Raw genomic sequence first — 22,167 nt, 5'->3', positions numbered from 1 at the left:
TTTTATTCTGGAAGAGCCCATCCCTGTGCATTGGTCCTGGGGTTTGCACAAGATACTGGGATCCCAAATTTCCCCCGTTGTCTCCTGGGGTTGGTGCAGGGAGGATGAGGAGGATGAGCCAAGCTGGTGCCCGGAGCTGTGGCCTGCAGAGCCCGCGGTGCCTTCCTCCTCACCCTCCTCGCCCTCAGCCCCGCTGAAATCAATGGGATTAAATGAGCACAAATGAGAGGGGAGCTGGCTCCTTCGCTGCTGTGGTAAGTCAGTGTGGAAGCTGGCCTCGATACATCTATCTAAAGCTCTGTATTGAATCTCAGCTGACAGCTCCAATAATGATAATAGATATGGCCAAAGCTGTTCTGTATTTTCTTTGGAGGGAGCCAGGTTCCCCCCCCCACTCACAGACAGACTAACCGCACTGCCAGCTCTCATCTCTCAGGCATTTTAAGGGTTCGGTAAGTGAAACATGCTCCTCACACTGCCAAACCCCCAAAGGGGTGACAAAGGGTGACCGAGCTACCCTGCACACTTAACCCAGGACCTTATCGGGGTTTTTGCAGGAATCCCTCCGGGTTCAGAGCCTCACTAACACCCAGTGGCATCCCAGGCTTCACCTTTAATTTCATCTGAAACTTCCTTGGCTTGGCATAACAAAAGAAACGGTACCATGGGGATGCCACAAATGCACCCCACAAACATCATGTCCAGGAGGAGGCTGCTGCAGATCCAGGGGCATACCAGCCCCAGAGCCTAGGACAGAAGTGCCAAGGACACGGTGTGTGTACAACGACATGGTGTGGGCATGGCTATGGCTGAACATGCAAAGCCAGGCTAAGCTAACCCAAAGCTCAGTAACATCAAGTCGAGCCATGTCAACGTGAGAGGCCTCGAGAGAGAAAAAACCCTCATACGAGAAAGCTAAAATATCTGCACTTCATTAGGGCATTATCCACGCACACATGCTGAAAATATCTTCCGACACTTCGCCCCTGCAGCCACATAAACTGTACCCAAGCACCACAGCCCCCGAGGTGGGGTTTAGCAAGGCTCAGGTTTTACCCCATCTCACAGTCCCCGCTGAGCTCAGCTCCACTGGGGACGTGTCACTAAACAAGCTGGGTCAGGTAGCAACAGAATAGCTCAGGGATGTTTATAAAACCAGGGGAGATGAACCCTAAAGGAGAGGGCATCCCGTGTGTTTGGGGAGCTAAATCAGCAGGGAATAAATTGGGCTGCCTGCAGTAAGTGATGCTTCGGGGAGACATAAACCAGGGAGGCAGCCGGGGCACACGCGACTGTCCCTGCGCGGGGTCTCCGGCACGTTCTGTCTTCCCTGTGTTTATGCTGGTGACTGCGAGCTCTCCAGAGCATCATCAGGTTTTATGGCGTGTACGCATTATTAGTGCTTCACAAGTAAATAATGTCATATTTCACTGTTTATGGCTGAAAATGCACAGTAAAAGGCTAAAGCCTGAAAAGTGCAGAAAATAATTTATGTGGGAGGAATGAATTTCCCATCATGTCAAATCGCTGCCAGAATTTATCACAGTGCCCTTCAATTTGGGTCTCTGTCCAACATTTTAAAGGTCTGTCTTTGTCATACATTTAGGCTTGTGGAAGCTGAAGGTTATTGGGAAGAGTGGGAATTGCTGCCAGTGCTGGAATGAGAAAGAGGAAAGCATATGGTGGGGGCTCCAAAGGGCCCTTCCCTCAGTTAACATGGAAAATTAACGGCATGGTGGCCTCCAGAAACCATCCTGATGAAGGGATGAAATTAGAGGAGGTTCAGCATCAGCTTTGAGATGCGAACGTGAACTTCATGTTATTTCTGCAGTTCTTGAAAAGCATAAATCAGCACAGAGGTGGACAAGGGCCACAGGACGAACTTTTTGTGATCATCGATATCTCTTAATGAGGGTCCGATTCTCACTCTTCACTCAGACGCTCAGCACCGGTAACTCGGATCACAGACGTAAGGATTTCTCAAGTGTATAAGGATTAAAAGATGAGGCCACGAAACTTCAGAAAAAGGTTTTGAAACCGCTTTCCCTACTGCTGCTTTTTCCTTGAGAACCCACCGCGCTGCTGGGCAGGAGCATCAACCTAAGGGAATAATTGTGTTTTAAAGCTACTATTTCTGTCCTTGCCATTTATATGTGTCTTGTCAGATTTGCACCTGAATTCACCTCTCAGGCATCCGTAGCAGCCAGCGTGGAACTGCAGCCTGAGCTCTCTGGTGAGAGCACGCCGAGCTATTTTCCAAAATACACTTCTCTCTAAATTAATAGGGCGGCAGGAACAGCCTACAGAGCCGGGGGCAGCACAAGCTTCCATGCTGCAAAGATAAGCTCTCCGCTTCTCAAAGTGCCCAAAAGATGCGAGGCTTCGGGGCTGGAGATGCCCTCATTGACCAAGGCAAGCATTGTGCACACAGCCACGCTGCCTCCTGCAGGGAGGGGGAGCTGGGGTGGATAGGTCAGAAGCTAGAGAGGCACAAAATTGCATAAAAGCATAGAAAGCTCAAATAAAAGTTGCCTGGTTTGGAGAAACTAGATGCCTACTGGGACTGGTGGGGGTTTTTCTGGTGGGAGCCATCCTCTCGCATACTTCTGTCATGGATTTCCAGGCTCAGACGTTTGAATACTGACACAGAGACTAGTACCTGGTTAAATATTCAACAAAGTAAACTGCATGGCCAAATTGGGCAGTGAGAGGTGTTTTCACACGTGGACCTGAGATCAGAACTTGTGACATCCCAAACGACCTCTTCGCATGAACTCCTGAGTTCAGATAAGCCAGTTCCAGAGACTCTTTGACCTGGGTCCATGCTGCTGTGTACTTAAAACTCATTTGACCTCTCAGACTCACTTCCAGACACTACTTTTCTTTTTTTGGCAGTGTAACTGTCTTAACACAAATGCATATACATATTAAAAAGGACTTACCACAGAGTGATTTAGGCAACATCCTGTATAGCTCAGACAGCCCATGTATTTTGCTCACGTAAGATAATTTTAGCAACTGGTTCTTCAAATAATCTCATTTACTTATAACAATAAAAAGGTCTGATTCAAAGCTGAAACTTTAGACCCTGAGGAAATGCTATTTAGAAAACAAATAAAAAAGGGTATATAACAGGATACGCTGACATGTGATATGAAGATAACCTTGAGATAATCCTTCTCCAGCATTACATGTAGCTGGGAGCAGATCAGGTAGCCGAGCAGAGGGAGTGGGGGTGAGGGAGCTGCAGTTTGGAAACGCTCATATTTAGGTGAAATGCATTAAAAAAGAAATATCTTTGTTATCATGTACAGCCCCTTCCATGAACCTTCATACATGACAGCCCTGACGCTGACCAGTTTTGCACAACTTTGTCTCCTGCAGTCCACCGACAAGCAGTAGAGAAAGCAAACTCCTCTGGTTTGATGGTGGAAAGGCAAGTGATCTGTGATCTAAAAGCACATTGAGAAAGGATTCTGGTTTACTTTATTGCAAATGCTGGAGTCTCGTGATCCTTACAAACTTGTGTTACTACGACCATGGCGGAGCTGAACCTGGTGAGATAAAATCAGAGCAGGTCACCCTGTGGGAAGCTGGGGCGGTGGCCGGGACAATGACTGAAGACATGACGTTATTCCTGCATTAGGCACAATTTGATGCGGTTCTTTGCATCTCAAAATCCTTACACTCCGGATGAACAGTTTGATTTGTCACCCTTTAAAAGATTCATCGCCCTGAATGAGTCAAGTGCGTTGACTTCACCGGGCTGGGACATACCGATGCAGAAGTCTGCTCGGGCAATGACGTGCACAGACACTTCTTGGAATGACTTTGCCAAAATTATGGTGCAACACAGCAGCACTCGCACACAGCTGCCCCATCAGTGAGTCCTCCCTGCAATGAGCAGGACAGAACATGATCTTACACCTTGCATTGGAAATATCTCTCTCCTAGTTTGCATTTGTCCAGGACTGTTGTTGCTCCCTTGTGGGATGCAACCTTGTCTTTCATTGCATCATAGGTAAGAAGTCACGTGTGGAGGTATTCTAGCAGGATACTTTATTTTTTCTTAACTCATTTTGTAAGGTTAAAGAGAAAGAACCTCAAACAGACGTTTGTATTTGATTGAGCAAAAGAATGTAGCGCACAGATTAGCTATCCACATATCACACAGCTTTTGTAGCTGTGGTTTCTTAGAATGAAAAGGAATATAAGGATATATTGTAAAGATTATGGAGGAAGATTGGTATGTATCAGGGATATTACTTTAACTGGAAAAAAAAAAATTCTGAAAAATGTCCTAGTTTCTGTGTAGTTCCAAAGCTCAGTATATGGAACAAAACATCCAGGGGAATTAATTACTTTTTTGTTGAGGTTTCTTGTGAGCTTTTTAAATCCCAAGGAAATCTATGTGCAGGAGGGCATCAGTCATCTAGATACTGAACTACATAAATATCATTACAGACCCCTCCAAATATATTGATTTTTTATCCAGCAGCAGTGTATCAATATTTTAACCACTGACAACAAAAAGTAGCCTTCATTATGAAGCATTTTCCTGTGGGTAACTGAACCACTGTGTATCAGGGAAAACAAATAGTTGCCTCCCCACATCTTCTGCCTATGCAGAAAATGAACTCCTCACATAGCTCTGGCAGGAGAGCACTGGTAAGAAATGCAATGTATTGCTCCCCTCTCCCACAAGCAGCTGTCTTGCCTAGCCCCATTTTACATTATCTGAGCTTTTTTTCCCCCTTAAACTCCATGATGGGAAGACTCCTGAGCTTTCCAGGCCAGGATTGTGCTCATTTCCAGCCCAGCATTTATTTGTGGCTGGGTTATACCCATTTGTCTCTGCGCCAACATCATAATGTGATTAAATAGCTCTTCTACCTGGCATTTATCTTACAGCAACCACCTTCCAGCCCAGCTATCATTTTGCTAGACTAAACAAACAAAGGTTTTGGGAGACATGTCTCCAAGGGGGCAAGAATTGCCACCGTCGCACTGGATGCCCCCTTAATTGGACCCCGGTGTGCTGGTGTGTTCAAGCACTGGGCTGCTCCAAATTGGGCACAGGAATGAGCTGCCATCCCAGAAGATCTTATGAGCAGAACATATAATAGCATACCCTGAATTACAAAGTCGTGGTTTTTTTTTTTTCCTCCGCCTCCTATCTGGTTGGTTTATTCTGAGCATCCTTTTTAATGTGGCTGTTCAGCCAGTTGACTGTAAATCTGTTCCTGCAAATCTCTTGGCATAAAACTGGCTGATAATATTAGCACCGTTGACTTGAAAAGGAAGCTGGGCGCAGTCTGCATTAAAGGCCCTGAGATCTTCCATTGGTTTGTTTCATCAATTCATCCTCTTGAAAAAGAGACCCTTAGTCACAAGCTTATTTTTGTTTATACTTACGTTAAACTAAAAGACTGCACTTATTTCAGCCCAAGGTAATTTTGCTCCTAACTGTTCTTCTAGAATATTTTGAATTACTTATCAACACCAAAGCTAAACCAGTTCCACTGCTTGTCAGTGTTTCTCCACTGCAGAAATCTGCCATCTCCCCCACAGAAATTATCTGAGTTCTACATGACTGGTAGCATTTTTTACAAGCCACGTCCATAGAGTTTAAAGTATTCCATAATGATACAACTCCCCAGCAATATTTGTATCCCAAGTAGAACTGTGGAGTCTCTACTGCAACGGGTCCAACCCTGGGAATCTAAAACACTAAATCCCAAAGTGTCTCAGGAGAATCTCTTTCATGATCATACTCAAAGGTGTGTTAGACCTGAAGATTCAGGCTTACCCAGCCTGGGCCTCCGTATGCCCACGCAGTCCTTTCCATCACAAACACCAAATATTGCCCACTGTGACTCTTTTTTCCCCAACAGCTCTTTCTCTTCTCAGCTGCTCTTTCTTCTCCACACCTGTGGCCAGTCATAATTGCTATTCCACAGCGTTTTTCTTACCCTACATCATTTGGTTTCACAGCTTGTGGAAGAAATACACGTTCTTCTATTTTACTGCCTAGACCTCAGGCATTATTATACAAGAAATCCCCCCTGCTCGACACACCTCGTTCACAACCTAGATTAGGAGCACTCCTTTCATTACACTGCAAACAACAACACTGTGTTATTTTGCTTTTCTGAAAGCCATTAATCCATTAATCTGAGCTACTTAAGGGCATTAAAAATGGAAAAGCAGCTCAAGTCTCTTCTGAATTTGCTGCAAACTTTGGCTTTTTAAACCTCTCAGCCTGTGGCTGTTCTGGAAGCACAGTGGCAACGTGGGAATTACCATATGGTGCAGCAGCCTAAATGATGAGGGTGAGCGTTGCATACCCACCATGCACTGCACATTGTGTGTGACGCTGTCACCCATGAATGAGACTTGCTGTGTCACCAGCAGGCTGTTCCCATGGGTGTAATTGTACCTTCTCATGTCCCTGAGCAGTGTGTCTCTGCCAGCAGACCCTGGGGGTGATGTGCTCACCAAAACCTGTGATGGGATGCAGTGCACTTCAAAACGTCCACGAGAAGCAGAGCGTGGGCCTAAAAGCCCATGGTGGTCAGGAGTAAGATGTGTCTAAAGGACTTAAGTAGGGTGAAGGGACAACTGTGATGTGCCAGTGCAGCTGCATCCAGAGACCTTGGCTTGGAAGGGAAGGTGTAGACTGGTCATGCCGTTCTCCTCCTTCTCACTATTTCTGTAAGGTGGGCTCCAGTCTTGGCTGAAAATGATGCCCAACAGCTGATGTTTCTGAAGTCTTCCCCAGGCTTCCCAATCGGAAGGTGCCCAAGCTGCTTCTCAAACATGGCCTCCTGTTGGTTTGTAGTTTTTAGGGGACACCACAGCCCAGAGCTGGAGGTTTATGGTTTTAATACAGGGTGCACTAGGGCACAAACCCAATTCTGAGCTGGACTTCTGTGACCTGAAAAAAATCAATCGTTTGCTCCTGTGTCATTGACTTTCCTCTGGCACAGAATGTTTATCTGTCCTCTTTCTCAAAGGGATGGTGGGCTTCTGTTTGTTTGAAATCAACAGGCACAGTCCGTTTGGCAGAGATCATAAGACTTCAATGCAAAACCAGCAACCAGATTTTGCACCTTTTTTTTTTTTACAAGTTTTTCAAGAGACTATTTTTACCCTTTGAAATGACCAAAAAAGGACAAGGATTGAGGCCTATTTTTACTGAGGATGGAAACTCCCTATAGCAAGCTTATTTTTTGAATAAACTCTATTGACTTGTATTGCCCAACATGGTGAGTCAGTGAGATTTGGTGCCCAGTAAGCTCAGAATTCAAGGCTACGTCAAAATGCGCGAAGGGGAAAAACAACCACAGTTTCCTGAATGGGAAAGCACCTATTTAATTCCATGTTCTTTAAACGTCTCTGAATCAAGCAAGGTAGGACTGGATGCAGACTTGTATAATAACTACATCGTGAACATGCCTGTTCATGTCAAACTAAAGTAGATTGTGTTTATTACAGAATAATCTACAACTGAGTTGTCTCTGAAGGTCAGAGCAAAGGCCAGGCAAAGGTGAAAGGAGATACAAATGCTGCTGAGGTAGTTGAATGATGACTCTCAGAACATGGCTCGTATCACCATGTGGACTATGTCCACTTATCAGTCAAACAGCATCAATCACAGCAACATCCTTGAAGACACAAGGCACTGGATGTGCTATAGATTTGTAACATCCAGTTATTTGTACCCAGTGCAGTCCATAAACTTCCTTTTGAAAACAGCACCTCTGTCGGTAGGAAGGGAATCGCTCATTTTTAAATGCTGAACAAAGCCCTAAATATACTGTAGCACACATCTGTGCAAACCATAAAGCCTCCTGCCTTAACATTATGGCCACTAACAAACACCATCCAAACGCCCCGTTTTCTCCACCATCACACTTTTCTCTTAGCACGCCCATACCTTTTCTGCACTATCCTTATAGGAGAACCATTACCAAATCTGAGCTTTCCCCCTGCTTTTGTCTTTTTGCCAGCTGCTGGGGAAGGGTGGACGCTGTTTCTTTTTATTCATTAGTCATGAGCTAGTGTTTTGGAAATGGTGGTACTTTAACTGCTTACTGTTGTGGAATGACGATATTTCTTTTATGAAACACCTGGTCACAAGCCAGCGAACAAGGTGGACTTGTATAAGGTCTGTATAGGGGACAGATTCCTGCCTTTGTTAGCAGCTGCTTCTGACCCACCACAGGCAGCGCTTGCTCTTCACAACACACACACAAAGAAAATCTTAAACTCTTCCAGAGTTAATTCAGCTGCCAGAAGAGATCTTGTCATACAATATCCGAATAACCTTTTCGCTTCTCTTTTCCTTTTGCAAACCAACTCTGACACTTGCTTTGGGATTTACCTTTTCATTGTAACTTGGTTTTATTTATTTTGGTGTAGGAGCCCAGGAGCATTACTCAGTACAAAGCCAGTTATTACTTACTATTACAACAGAGAAACTCGCCAAAATGCCTGGCAATGTATGTACTACATGTTTTGAACCTTAGACAGTTCAGCCAAGCATTTATCTATCATATGAATCACGTTTTTCAGATTAGCATATTTTGTTACCTTTGCCTTCCACTCCTCCCCTTTCACGACAGAAGGACAGCCCCTAAATCATATGATTGCACACATAAAAAGTGCACATTTCAAAACGCTCTTATTTCCCACAGACCTGGGACAAACACATCAAGGCAGAACTCAAAGCCAACCAGAGAAGAACCCAAATGGACCTTCCCTTCTTCTCTACAGAGACATGGGCCATTTTACTTATTTTCATAACCCTCCTGTTCATGTGAGTAAAAGATTCTTTATTGGTCCTTTGCTTATGCTGTTTTCTTGTTCTTACCATTCTTTATTTTCATGCAGCTAGTCTGCTGAAGAGCAAACAGGTAGATGTGATTTCTGGATTTCCAGCCTCTAATGAGGCTCTGGGAAGTAGCTGAGAAGTTTAAAGACCTTACAAACACATGATGTTTCTCCAAGGTTTGGAGTGTTGCCATGCACTGTTATGATCTTGCTGCTAAGCATCAAGGCAATAATCAAATAGTAATGGTGCCAAGCATTTGTTACTAGCAGGGTGCTGGCTTCAGTGAGGATCGCAATCTGCCAGGTGATTATCCACAAAAATACAGTCTAAGGAAGGCTGTGCCCTATGGAGGGGAGCAGGCAGTAAGTGACCCCGCTACATGACCCACAAAGGTGGAGAGCAGCAGAAAGACAGCAGAAAAAGAGCATTCCTAGGATCAGTTCTTATTCTGACTCCTTCTGTAGTGCCCAGGTGAGATGCTCCATGCACAGGCATCTGGACCAGGGGACAGCATCCCATGCCCATCCCCACAGCTCGTCCTTGCTTGGGGAAGCAATGAAGCCCAGAGCAAGGTCAGCTCTCTGATCCTGGCTTTTCAGACAAAGTCCATCAAGCAGAAGTGTATCCTACTGCTTCCAAGGAGCCATGCTAGTGAGAAAACACTTTTGTCTGCTTTGCTGACGCTCTTCGGCACTGCAGCATAGCAGGGCTGGCTGAAAAGCCCCTTCTGCTGGGACGTGCAGCATCTCCACCAGCAGCCCCATCCAACAAGGCTGGACTGACAAACTTTGTAGCGTTGACAAGCCCTTAGGCAGAGACAGCATGTTGCTAGCCGTAAACCTTAATGATTAATGCGGTGTGCATGAGCACAATCCATTTGTCTGCTCTGGTGGTGCTCCAAGCACCGCGGTTCAGTAAACTCAAACTTTTAGCCTGTGTGTTGCTGTTTGTTTTTAACTGTTTCCTTTAATTTGGATTACTCAAAAGCCTGTTTGGGGCAGATACTTCCAAAAAAAACCCAACCCCCATCCTCATTATTGACCTAAGCACCTGTACTTCAATAACTCCGTGGCCATCTAAAGTTGCTGGTTACCACATTCCCACCTTCTGCAACCACTTGCAATTTTGTTGTGGCAAAAGAGACTAAGCCCAGATCTTTGTGCTCTGATATCTGAGCTGAAATAGAAATTTCTCTGCCTATTAGCACAGGTAGGTTGTTCAGATGCTTCTTGCCCATCTAGGGCAATGCTGCTCCAGTTTACACATGAAGGAATATCAGGCATTTCTGGCTCACATCCATGGTGAGAATACATAATGATTATTGTCTGGCTTTCTGCTGAATGGCTCTGTTCAGCCTGCAGAAAACTCTGTCATGTTTTGGTTGTAAGAGCATCAGATTCTGCTTTTCTGGCCCTGTATTCAAATGGATTAAGCCTAGCCTACCTTCCTATAGCATTTCTGGGCTCTGTAACCAGCCCAGCCTGGCATCTCCTGGTCCTCCTGCAGCCCCAGCTGCTCATAAACATTACAAATGAGAATCCACAAACATTTTATACCTAGTACTGAATTATCTTTTGACAGAAAAGGTTAAACATTGACAAACTGAGTTCTGCGAAACCTTTGTGCACCTGTAAACAACTACTTCCCTGGTTTTTTTTGCCTGCTGTGTTTGGACTATAAAACGAGATCCACTTTTGTGGTCTGACAGAACCTGTGCTGGGGGAAATTGGTCTCATTTGAGGTTCCCCAGATTTAGAAATATCTTACTAATTGCAAGGGAACTCCCCACTAAGTCTCAGCCTAGACTCTGGCTTTTCAGGACAGGATTCCCAAGACACTGGCTGAGAAGCTGCTGCTGCATAGCCCAAAGAGGATCTCTGATAACATCCCTCTGCCAAACCTTTGCAGTTTTACATCCCTTCTGCAATGAACTGGTCACTTGGGAAGCTGCAGCTACTAACCAAAACCAAATATTTTGAGGAGCTCTTTCACCACAGCCAAAGATGAGCTTCAAAGGGCTGCAGCCCAGGCCCTTGTTGAGAAACAGAAGGCCCCTGAGGTAGAAGTGATAACTTTAGAGCTGCCAAAAAGGGTGCTTCAGAGGAAAGAAATCTGCAAAGCTGTCAATAAAATCTAAAGAGAAAGCCATCAAGACAAGACTTCCTGACACACCACTGAGCTAACACCAGGGTAAGGGGAGGGAGCACAATACATGAAATTAAAGTGCAGCTTGACAAAAGCCCTATTTGGGACATCACTTCTGGCGCTGCTTTGATTTCTCTTCAGTAAAAACATGTAAGCTTGGTGTTCCTCCTTCCAGCTCCCTTTGCTGTCTCTCCTGTGGTTGGCAGCAAGCTCTTCTGACTTCTAGTAAAGGCTTTAATGTCCTGTACCCACCGGAGCACCTATGCCTTTAGGTGACATCTTCTTTGACGTCCAGGTGATCTCTCTGAAGCTCTGTGTGGCAGCACTGAACCTTGCCATGTTTATTAAATACTTTTTACAGGGCAATTTTCTTTTGGATCACGTTTTTCGAACTCCCAGACCAACATCCTCTACTACTTAGAGCCAAAGGGACGTTGCAGCAGTGTCTGGGTTTAGGAGAGCTCACAGTCCCAATGACATGGTGATGTAGCACTCGTCTTTTCTGTCCCACAGATATGGGACCTGGCCATATAGTTTTTTCAAGAAGTTGGGTATTCCTGGACCAAGGCCTCTGCCTTTCGTTGGGACAAGCCTGGAATATCGCAAAGTAAGTGACTGAAGCTTTCCTAGCTCCGGAATTATCAGCCTTTGCTCATACAGTTGCAGCTAAATAAATACATGGTGACGATAAGTTATCTCCAAATGCCAAGCTCTGCTCTAACACACAGGTTGTGCAAAGGCCAGCGCAGAATAAGGGCTCAGTGACACAGTCACTGGAGCTCTGCCTTTACAGCATCACCCAACCAGCACTTATGGGTGGCTGTTTTACCACTGCCCTTTGCCAGGGTCCTGGTAAACAGCTCTTTCACAACACATTATACATTCATGCTGTCCTTCATCATGTTTTTGGAGAGTAGAACTCAGAAGGCAGCTCTAAACATGAGTTGACAGTTGCTCTTCCCAAGCCACCATCTCCAACTTCATCCCCTCCGCTGCATCCTCTCAGAGTTCATTTTTAAATTGCTTTCCACAGGGTGTATGGGACTTTGATGCTGAGTGCTACCGGAAATACGGGAGAATCTGGGGGTAAGTATGAATCACTGACCTCTTCTTCAGGTAAAAACAGAATCCACACAAAGGAGAGAAAAGAAGTCATTAGGAAAGGTCTGCAGCCCTGACGGTACCAGCACTATTAGTACAATAACGATAGGGGGCTTGTGTTAAAGCCTGATGATTGCAGGGCTGTGCAGCTGTTGTGCTATATGGAAATCGCTCTGACCTATGCTATGAAAGCCATTTAGCCATTTTAAAGCTGAGAACAAAAGGTCCTCAACCACTCCTAACAAAATCAGCAGCAAAGCTACTGTTTACTTAAGAAAGAACCTGGAACTGGGAGTTCGAGTTCTTCTGGTTTACCAACAGCAGAGGAACGTGACTCCCAACACCAAGCGAAGGGGCAGATCCAAAGCCTGCGACTTCCTCGTGCTGCTGGTTGAGCCAGTGCAGCTATCGCTGCTCTGCTCTGGACATCTCCCGTGGCTTTTATTGCTGCTGTTATAACTTGGGCTACAAACTTGTGCATATCCTCTATAACGTATCCATTAGTCCCTATAGCAACTTCAAAAAACGGAGTCTGGAAAAGATCTCTTTACACAAATGGGGAAAGCATGCAAATCTGCTTCATCTACATCTGTTCCAGGAAAGTGTTCAGAACTGGCAGCTTAAAAAGACAAAAACAGGGATCAAGTTTCATCTCCAAGGATATTTCAGTGCTGTCAGCCCAAGTCTCCAGACACACAACTCAAGAGCATGAAGGGGGTCAAACAAGTTTCCTTCTAATACTGTAATGTGTTTAAGTGCCTGGAAAAACACGGAAAGTCAGGGGAGAAAGTGAAGACACTTGCTTCATTTAATATCTGGTCCTATGAGGGACTGAGCCCTGTTCATTTCCCAGTGAATTTAGAAGGTGTTTAGCCCCCTTTATCATTTACAAAACCAGACGGAGGAAGGCCTGAGAGTACTTTTCTATCTTTAATTTCTACATTTCTGTACTTAGGCATCTGCAGAACAGCCAGGCTGGTGATGGAGGAGCATTGGTTTAATGTATTTTGTTTCTTGGGCATCAGCCAAGCCTTGCATTTCAGCTACCTGGGGTTGTTTATTTGTGTCCTTTTCTCCCTCCCACCAGGATTTACGATGGCAGGCAACCCGTGTTGGCTGTCACAGACACCCAGATCATTAAAAGTGTGCTGGTTAAAGAGTGTTACTCCACCTTTACCAACCGGAGGGTAAGAGCAGAAGCATCATGATGTACCACAGAGTCCAAAAAACAAAGTACAGGAGGACACAAGCATGTAGCAGTGTTTCCCACTGGGGATGAGTGACTACACTACAGAGACTTCTGTAAATGGCCACTGTATGTCACTGCTCCCCTGCCTTACAGCCTGGGGACTGCGTACCCGGCCTGACAGCAGAAGATATTTGCCTGCATATCAGACAAATTCTGCTCTCACACCTACATATACATATCTAGGGATAAATTTAAGAATCTATGTGAGCACATAGGAATCTGTAAGGGTCCAGCTGGCCCATGTGCCACCCTGCAGCTTCCAGCTTGGGTGCAGAGGCTGGGTGACACCGTTGGGTGTGGGTGCACACGTACACATGGGTGTGGGACTTGTTGGGTTACTTGTTATGGATATGGAAGCAGCATTTCACAGTTGATTTTTACTGCAGGAAAGGGGGTTATTTATGTACATGTGTCCTGAGAGAGTCTAAGGTCATAGCCTTCTACCAGCGGTAATGACCCTGAAATAGTCTGGGCAGGGGCTTGCACGCTGCATTCCCACCCTTGCAAGGAAAACACTGTCTTTCCCAGGGTTAACACCTTGTCTTTTTCCCCTTCAGTCTCTAGATCTAGCAGGGTTGCTGAACAACGCTGTCTCAATAGCTGAAGATGAACAGTGGAAGAGGCTTCGTACTGTGCTCTCGCCAACCTTCACCAGTGGGAAACTAAAGGAGGTAAAACTCAGAGGAGCAGGTACAAACTGAATTAGAAAGTCATTAGACAGTATTTCCAGGCTGAGATGGTCACAGGGGTCTGATTTCTTTAGTCAGAGCCTGGCAACTGAGCTGGCCTGTTTAATTTATGCCTAACTTAAAGTTTATTTAAAAAGGCTTAAAATAAAATCTTAGCAGAAAGATCTTACTTGTAACTATTCATGAAACTCCCTACAGTCTTTGTAAGTCTGTCTTAAAGAAGTATAATGTACTATACTTAAGTGAGCATCTCTGGTTTGTTACAGATGTTCCCTGTAATAAAGCACTATGGAGAATCTTTGGTGAAAAATGTTCATAAGCGAGTGAAAAAGGACAACACTCTAGCTGTAAAGGAGTAAGTAGCTGGTAGGAGGAGCAGGCTAAGCAGCAAACCTTGTTAGCAAGTGCTGCGGTTCATTCATTACCGGCAATGCAGATCGCTCACCGAGTAAACCAGACCTCTGAAACGAGGGATAGTGAGAGCCCGGCTCATCCATCGCTTGCCCCATTGCTGGGTGGAGTTGGGGGGAGGCTGTGCTGGGTTGAGCAAGGCTATTTTTGCAGTGTGTTTGAAGCAGGATGCGTTACCACCTCTTCCCAAGAAACTAAAATGCTGGAGAGCTTCATGCTGTCCTTGCACTAACCTGCTCATGTAGCTACATGCTGTTTTAAAATCTCAGAAAAGCTGTCCGATTTCAAAACCCATGCAGGTTTGAAACCAAAGCTCTCTAAAAAAATCTCTCCCTTTCACTATAAGTGCTTTTCAGTTACTGTATATCCAATTTCCTTTTCAAAATCAGGGCAGGAGGTCTTATGAGAATTTATATTTGAATGTCACATAGGTATTAAGAAAAAAATATATTCACTTGGTCCAAATATTTCACCACAGTCTCACTTTTCCATCTTTTCTCAGCATCTTTGGAGCCTACAGCATGGATGTCGTCACCAGCACTTCGTTCGGTGTGAACATTGACTCTGTGAACAACCTCAATGACCCCTTTGTCAGAGAGATGCAGAATTTTGTGAAGTTTGACTTCTTTAATCCACTCTTCATCTTTACATGTAAATGACATTTTTTGTTGAACATTTCATTCAGGTGTCAGGGTACAACTGAAGGGTGACTTCAGCAAGTATATCAGACTGGTGCATCCTGTACATTAACAGTATTGCTTAAATAACTTCACTAGCTAGAATGGAAGTCCTAATAGGTCTTGTCTCATCATTTCCTCATAGTCAGCTTCATGCTAAAACTCTTCAAATGAGGTGGGTAAAACTTCTTCCACTTTTGGCATTCACAATGCAAGAACCACATGAACATCCCGGCCAATATCCAAATAAATGCTGGAAAATGATTTGAGGTTGAAAAGCAAGTTCAGCTGTGAGGCTTGAGGAGAGTGATGCTATCCAAAATGCATTTTCTGGAAGAGAATGCTTAGTAGGACTGTAATTACATGCCATTTCCTAGCAGTACAATAGCTTACAGTGATGATGATGGAGATGGACTCTAAATCACTTGCAACCTTAAATCAAGATTAGATACCTTGCTAAAACATGGGGAAAGATGTGATCTTTGCACAGAGGAGGTTCTGGTCCAGTAGGTTTTAGGAATCTATATACAAGCTCAAGGTCCTTTCTCTATGATGAAGGAAATGTTCTGAAAGAGACTTGAAAACATTTGCAAGAGCACAACATGGCAGCGAATGGTTCCGACCGGAAAAAAAGAATTCAGAAGTTGTAATATTTCTCTTCTGAGCCCCATTGCTGTCATAGTGCTGCACAATACACAGAAGTAACCTGTCCCAGAAAGCAGTGTCTTCAAAAAGAGGGTGGCATCTGCTTTGATTATCTCAAAGCAAAGATTATACCCAGCTCAATTATGCCCAGAGGAACCTGGGAGAGAGTTGTGTCAAGACAAACTATCATAAGAAATAGAGTAAAAAATGCAAAGCTCAAGCTTTGCTAAGATAAAGAAATCAAGAGAAGAAATAATTTCTCAGTAGCATAATTACTTCCTCAGTAACATCCATAGCTATCTTATATGAGGTAGAGTTTGTTTACAGTGTGCGATTTTATTCTCAATTTGTTTTTCAGTTGCATTTCCATTCCTCATTCCCATTTTGAACAAGATGAATGTAAGCATCTTCCCCAAAGATAGTGTAGATTTCTTTGCAAGATCCATCTCCAAAATTAAGAAGGATCGTGAAAAGCATGCTCACAAGGTAAGCAAGCATGTATCTGCTAGCTATTATGGCAGAAAATACACTTAAATGAAACAGTTAAGGTGGTGGTATCAAAGGTCAAACCAAGGCACAAAGACACAAACCCCTGAATCTACTTAAGCGTAAACACTTGGTTTCAATAGTGTCAGAAAAGTCTCACCTGACGGGTCCTAGCAAGTGGCCTTTGTACATCCATGATCTGAATCTGAATCCAGATGAAGGCTCGGCAGAACTGCATTAAGCTTGGGTTTGCAAAACTTGTAGTAAGTCAAAGAGACTCTCTGAAGAAGATTTGGCAGAGGATAAGAGCTCAGTAAGCAGCACAAGGGCAGCAATATCACCTTTCATGGTTGTGCCTTCCCCGCTCACTTTTCAAAAATTGAAGCTACTTCATGGCAAAATTCTCCCTTTTAGAGTTCAGATCCCTTTCCTGAAATTCATTCAAGACACTGCTCTCACACCCAATGGCTTCAGGACAAAGATAGAGAAGTTTCCAAAATAATATGAAAGCGTCATATTTTACAACAAGAATGTCATGTGTATTTTGGGGACTCTTTCAGTTTAAAAATTGTGCTCAGGCTATGAAATTTGTTTATCTGAGCTCCCCCTTGCGCGACCTATCACCAAATAAACTTTCCTGCTTTTCATCTCAGGGCAGATTAGATTTTCTGCAGCTGATGATCGAATCCCAGAACTCAACCAGTCACTCCAGCAACAAAGAAAATCAGTCAAATAAAGGTAACAACATCCAAATATTCACTACAGGAAGAAGGGCTTTGAAAGTGAGGGGAAGATGGGGAGATCTTTCCCAGAGAAAGGCTCAATGGGGTCACCACTCCAGCACCAGGACCAAGGGGAATCCCCCAGGTCCTTCGCCAGGGTGTAGAACTGCTGCAGTCATTTACACCCAGGAAATCATCTGCCTCCTCTATCAAATGACTTTTCCCAGACAGGTAGAGTGGCTATGAATGTGTTATCAGAGAATAACCACAACAAACCTGCCTCAATCCCACTCATGGCTACCAACCAGTTCCTTGCTGGAGACCATCAGCCAACACCAGTTTTGCTCATGTCCCCTTGTCCTCTCTCCTCACAGCCCTGACTGACACAGAGGTCCTGGCACAAGCAATCATCTTTATTTTTGCTGGCTACGAGCCCACCAGCAACACACTCTCTTACCTGGCATATGAACTTGCTGTGCATCCTGATGTGCAGCAAAAACTGCTGGAGGAAATCGACACTGTTCTACCCAACAAGGTAAGGGGACTTTGAGTGATGGTGAAGACCTTCTGACCTTGTTGTCCTCCTTGTTCAGTCAAGACAATGAGAAATCTTTAGCTCCTAAACACCCTCATCCTGTGATGTTCCAACATCTCCAAGACACACGCACTCAGAAACAACTCAGCCCTGTAGTGATTTTGGCAGTTGAAACCTTCCGGGCCACTCCACTGCACAAACCTATTTGCCACACTCTGCACCCATGCACAAGTAGATGTGGATTTCCAGGCATTTCCATCACTCAGGGATGGAAAATGAAACCAATGATTCAATTTCTACCTTGCATTTTCATTCTTGGGCAAGTCTGAGTCATAGTTGGGGCAGCAGGGGCTGGGGACGCTCTGGCCTCAGCAGTCATTTTGGGACAATCCGGTCCTCATGCCAACATACCTGGTCACCTTTCTCTTGTCCTACAGGCTCCTCTCACATATGAAGCGTTGATGCAAATGGATTATCTTGACATGGCAGTGAATGAAACCCTTCGGCTCTTTCCCCTTGGAGGACGGATTGAGAGAACCTGCAAGAAAGACGTAGAAATGAATGGGGTGACCATTCCCAAAGGAACCGTTGTTATGATTCCAGCCTCTGTGCTGCACCTTGACCCCGAGTACTTTGCAGAACCAGAGGAGTTCAGACCAGAAAGGTACAAACAGCATAATGAAAGGGAAGAATCATCATGCTTCTTTTCCCTCACATAGTAATTAAGTATTAATCTCTGATTAGCTTCCTAAAGGTATTCTTCCTATCTTTTTTTCAAACAATACCAGTGAGAAACTGGAGACTCATGAGAACGTCATTTTAGGAAAAAAATGAGCTTTGAACTTAAAATGGGGTTTCAAATAACATAATTCTAGTGGGAGAATAACATTGATACCTCCCAACGTCTTGAACACAGTTCTGAGGCTTGCTTACAAGAGTCGGTAGGTGGTGAGGTTTTTTTGTAACTGCTAGCCACCTTTCTGTATAATCTTAATCGCTGAACCTGTTTTCTTCACACAGGCTTTGCTACAAAATATAGTAGGGTTGATCCTTCCAGAGTTGCCTTCCCTCTTTGTTTTCAAGGAAGAGACAACCTCTCCCTAGTTGGTTATTTTAAAAATTGGCATCTACCGCTCATTCCCAGCAAGACTGAAGCCATAGGCTGCTCCTAACCAAGACAACTCCTGCTTTTCCTCTCACTAAATGCAACAGATAGAAAAATACGAGTAATGTCGGGAGAGCACGTAGATTCTCCCATTGCTCCTGACTTCTGTGCTGGATGGACAGAATTAAACTCAAATGCTGAAGTGGGGTCCCACCCCATCCTAGACAAGGGCCCTGACACAGCACCCAATTGCTGGGGTGTGCAGAGATACCTTAGCAAAAGAACAAACAGATCTCTGCAGGGCACCAGCAATAGATCTCTGGATAGGTAATACAAATATGTAGCCTTCTGAGTTTGGGCTGCCTTAATTTCTATTCCCCAACCATGTCATTATCCAGGTTCAGTAAGGAAAACAAAGACACCATAGACCCGTATGCATACCTGCCCTTCGGAGCTGGTCCCAGGAACTGCCTTGGGATGCGGTTCGCTCTCCTGACTCTGAAAGTTGGCATCGTTGCCCTATTGCAACATTTCACCTTCCAGACCTGCAAAGAAACTCAGGTGAGGAGCTCGTTATGTTTTGAAATTCATACATGAAGACCCAGGTGCCAGTTTTCTCATGGTGGGCGCCAATACCAGCTACTTTGCGCCTTCGGGCACTGCAGATCAAGTTGTGTCCAAACTGTGGCCAAATTTCTTTCCTTTAAACTATACTTAGAGATGGACAAATTAAATAAGTAGATTTTCCTCTTATTGTTGCAGATCCCTCTCAAGCTGAATTCAAGGGGACTATTAAAACCAGAAAAGCCAATTGTTCTGAAGATTGTCCCCCGGACCAATACTGGGCGTGCAGAGGCGTAAAACCCAACTGCGGCTGCAACAGTTCTCTGGTGTCTAACGAGTGCTGTGCTAACGAAGAGATCGCGCATCATGGGAAATCTCTCCCACATACACAGATGATCTGCTCTAGTTAATCCTGGAAGCAATTACTACATATTTACTAATAAACATAGCTGTCAGAAATGTAATGTGAATCACTAGGCAGTGACAATATACAGCCCACTTAATTTTGATTGCAGAAAACGAGAAATAAATCCAAATGAGAAGCCGATCATCCACTTCTAAGGGGACTTCTCCATCTGGAGAGAAGGAATTACTGTCACATCCGAGAGCAACGACGTGAGATGGAAATTCAAATAGCCAGACCTTGCTGGGCAGGGATGGGTGACGTTCTTTTTTGTGTATGCTTGAAATTTCAGGTGTTATAATTGAGCAACTGGTGTGAGACTATATCCTAGTTACCAAACCTCTCTCGTGCCATGTGTTAATTAAACTAAAGTGTGTACAAATACTGTCATTAAAAATGTTAGAGAGCTGCTCTGTGTTGTGTATAGCGGCTGATCACTTCCTATTTAAAAACCGTATTCAGCCTCAACCCTTGAAATTATCCGTGTACATTGCTTTCCACTTAATTTAATGAATCTGATCCTTCATTTAATGCGATCAAACCCTCCCATTTGTACAGTATTTTACAAACACTATAACTCCCATCTCTTAGTTTGATTAAGAGGTTGCGTTCAGTTCAGCACTGGCGAAGCCTCTTCCGTGCTGGAGTGACAGAGAGTAGCAGGAGCAGCTCGTGGGAGGTGGTGACAGCAGGAGGACCATTGCTCCTGGGGAAATTGTCTGGATGTGGCTTGTAGCTGAGCTTGTAGCATCCTCCCAGAGCCAGGGATGGGGTGTCTGCATTGCCCATGGTGGGATGTCAGCCTGGCATGAGCTGCTTTGCTCTTGAACTGCTCTGGACACATCTACAGCTTGTGCCCTACGGGCTGGTCCTGCCATCAGCACGATGCTTTGACCAAAGGACTTAATGCCATCCCTGACCCACATAAACAGAATATCAAAAAGCAAGTGAGAGGTTCTCCTAGATCTGAATTTCACACCAGATAACCCCAGTATATTGTGCTGGTCCTGACACCTTCAAACCAAGAACGATGCTGTAAAATGGGAAAGGCTTTCACAAGACCTGCAAACCCGGATCAAGTCACCCCTTAACTTTCTCCTGGCATCCTTCACTCCAACAGTTTCCAGATCATGGTCTATAATTTTCTCCTGTGCCCACATGATTGCAGACAAAACTGCAAAATGATCCAAATGCTACAATTCAACACAGCACGAATTTATTCAAGAATTCAGGTCCATTCTTTAACAATGGCAATTAACGGGTTTGGGAGTGGTCAACCAACAGTGCAGTGGATTCCTCACCACTGGAAATTCCCGAATTAAAGCTGTCCATTTTTCAGGAAGATACAGCAATGTTCACCAGGCTCTAATTCAAGAGTTAGCAGCTTGTGCTGTCCCAAAAGGCAGATAAAACAATTATAGTGCTCCCTTCTGAATCATCATCTGTGATAAATTGTTTGGGTTTTGCTATGTACACAACAAAGCACAGTTAGAAGTGCTGCCAATAAGGCCCTTCCACAGTTTAAACTGCTGTTCATCTCTTACCAGGGGTTAAAAACCTCCAGTGCAAGAGCTGGGCATTAATGCTATAATGCTGCAGCAGCTCTTGGGGGGAGATTGTGATGCTCCAGCATGGTCAGAATAGTTAAAAAACACACTTTCCCTTTAGAAAATATAGTGCTAGACAAAATTAAAGCCAGATTCAAGGAAAATAAAAGAAAGGAGAAACCCACACAAAAGCAACAAGTCACTTACATGCCAAAGAACTGCTTCAACGTAATTTTGTTGCATCAGGAACAAAAAAAATCAAACACCTTTGTATGGTGATCACAACCAAAAAGGGTTAATCGAGCTGTACCCCTGGATAGACAATCCCTACCCAGCACATGGCATCTCCAGGAATGAAGTCATTAGTGTAACTGTACAGATCATTCTTCTGAATGTGAAAAATGTGACTAATTCTCCGGCTTCAGCCAATTATGACCTGCCAGGACTGTCATAACAGCCCATAAATAATGTGTAACAAAATCATGGTAATGAGTCTTCTAGGAGAAAATTAGATCCTCTGTGTTTTAACTCCATAAAATTACTTTGTTTATAAGGGCTGCCCCCGTCATTCCAATGGCTTCACCCACCGTCCCACAGAACTGGATGCGACTTGGCCACCAGTCCGCTGGTCCTGGTCATTGCGCATGCAGCAGGATGGTTTTCACTGGTTTGCTCATTTTCTCTTTAAAACAGACTTACCACTATTTAACTTGACTTTCAAACGTTTCCACTGCTAAAACATATTTACTTTATCTAGACCTTGCTGATTCCTTTAACTGTTTCAACACATCTTTGGTAGGTCTGGGACAACGTGTTGTCCCAAGATAGCTGGGTCTTGGTCAAAAGAAAGAGCTTCCAAGCACAATACGGGTAGAAATTAATTTTGATGACACTTCTGTTTCACTTCCTCCTGTAAATCCTCCCAAATCTTAAGAAGGAAGGAAAAATAAAAGAATGAAGAAAATCGATGTTACATCAATATGCTTTTCTTAAAGAAGTTATTTCTGAAGGGCCAGCCTTCATGGCTGTGCATGCACCCCAGTAAAACACCA

General features: G+C 44.3%; 1 protein-coding gene across 1 annotated transcript; it reads left to right on the top strand.

The window, feature by feature from the left end:
- Window positions 1-3,539: 3,539 nt before the first annotated feature.
- On the top strand, window positions 3,540-19,462 carry LOC308046218 (cytochrome P450 3A21-like; the record flags this gene model as incomplete). The annotated part of the gene is made up of 14 exons (XM_080353946.1): window positions 3,540-3,557; window positions 8,700-8,821; window positions 11,495-11,588; window positions 12,015-12,067; window positions 13,170-13,269; window positions 13,889-14,002; window positions 14,287-14,375; window positions 14,934-15,082; window positions 16,112-16,239; window positions 16,893-16,977; window positions 17,336-17,496; window positions 17,934-18,160; window positions 19,000-19,162; window positions 19,364-19,462. The coding sequence occupies 14 exons, from the start codon at window positions 3,540-3,542 to the stop codon at window positions 19,460-19,462; spliced, it is 1,602 nt and encodes a 533-aa protein (XP_080210072.1).
- Between the last annotated feature and the right edge of the window lie 2,705 nt (window positions 19,463-22,167).

This window comes from Nesoenas mayeri (genome assembly GCF_963082525.1).
Source record: "Nesoenas mayeri genome assembly, chromosome: 15".
Lineage (NCBI taxonomy): Eukaryota > Metazoa > Chordata > Aves > Columbiformes > Columbidae > Nesoenas > Nesoenas mayeri.
Note: the sequence above shows the minus strand (reverse complement) of the source record. Positions and strands in the feature narration are given on the sequence as shown.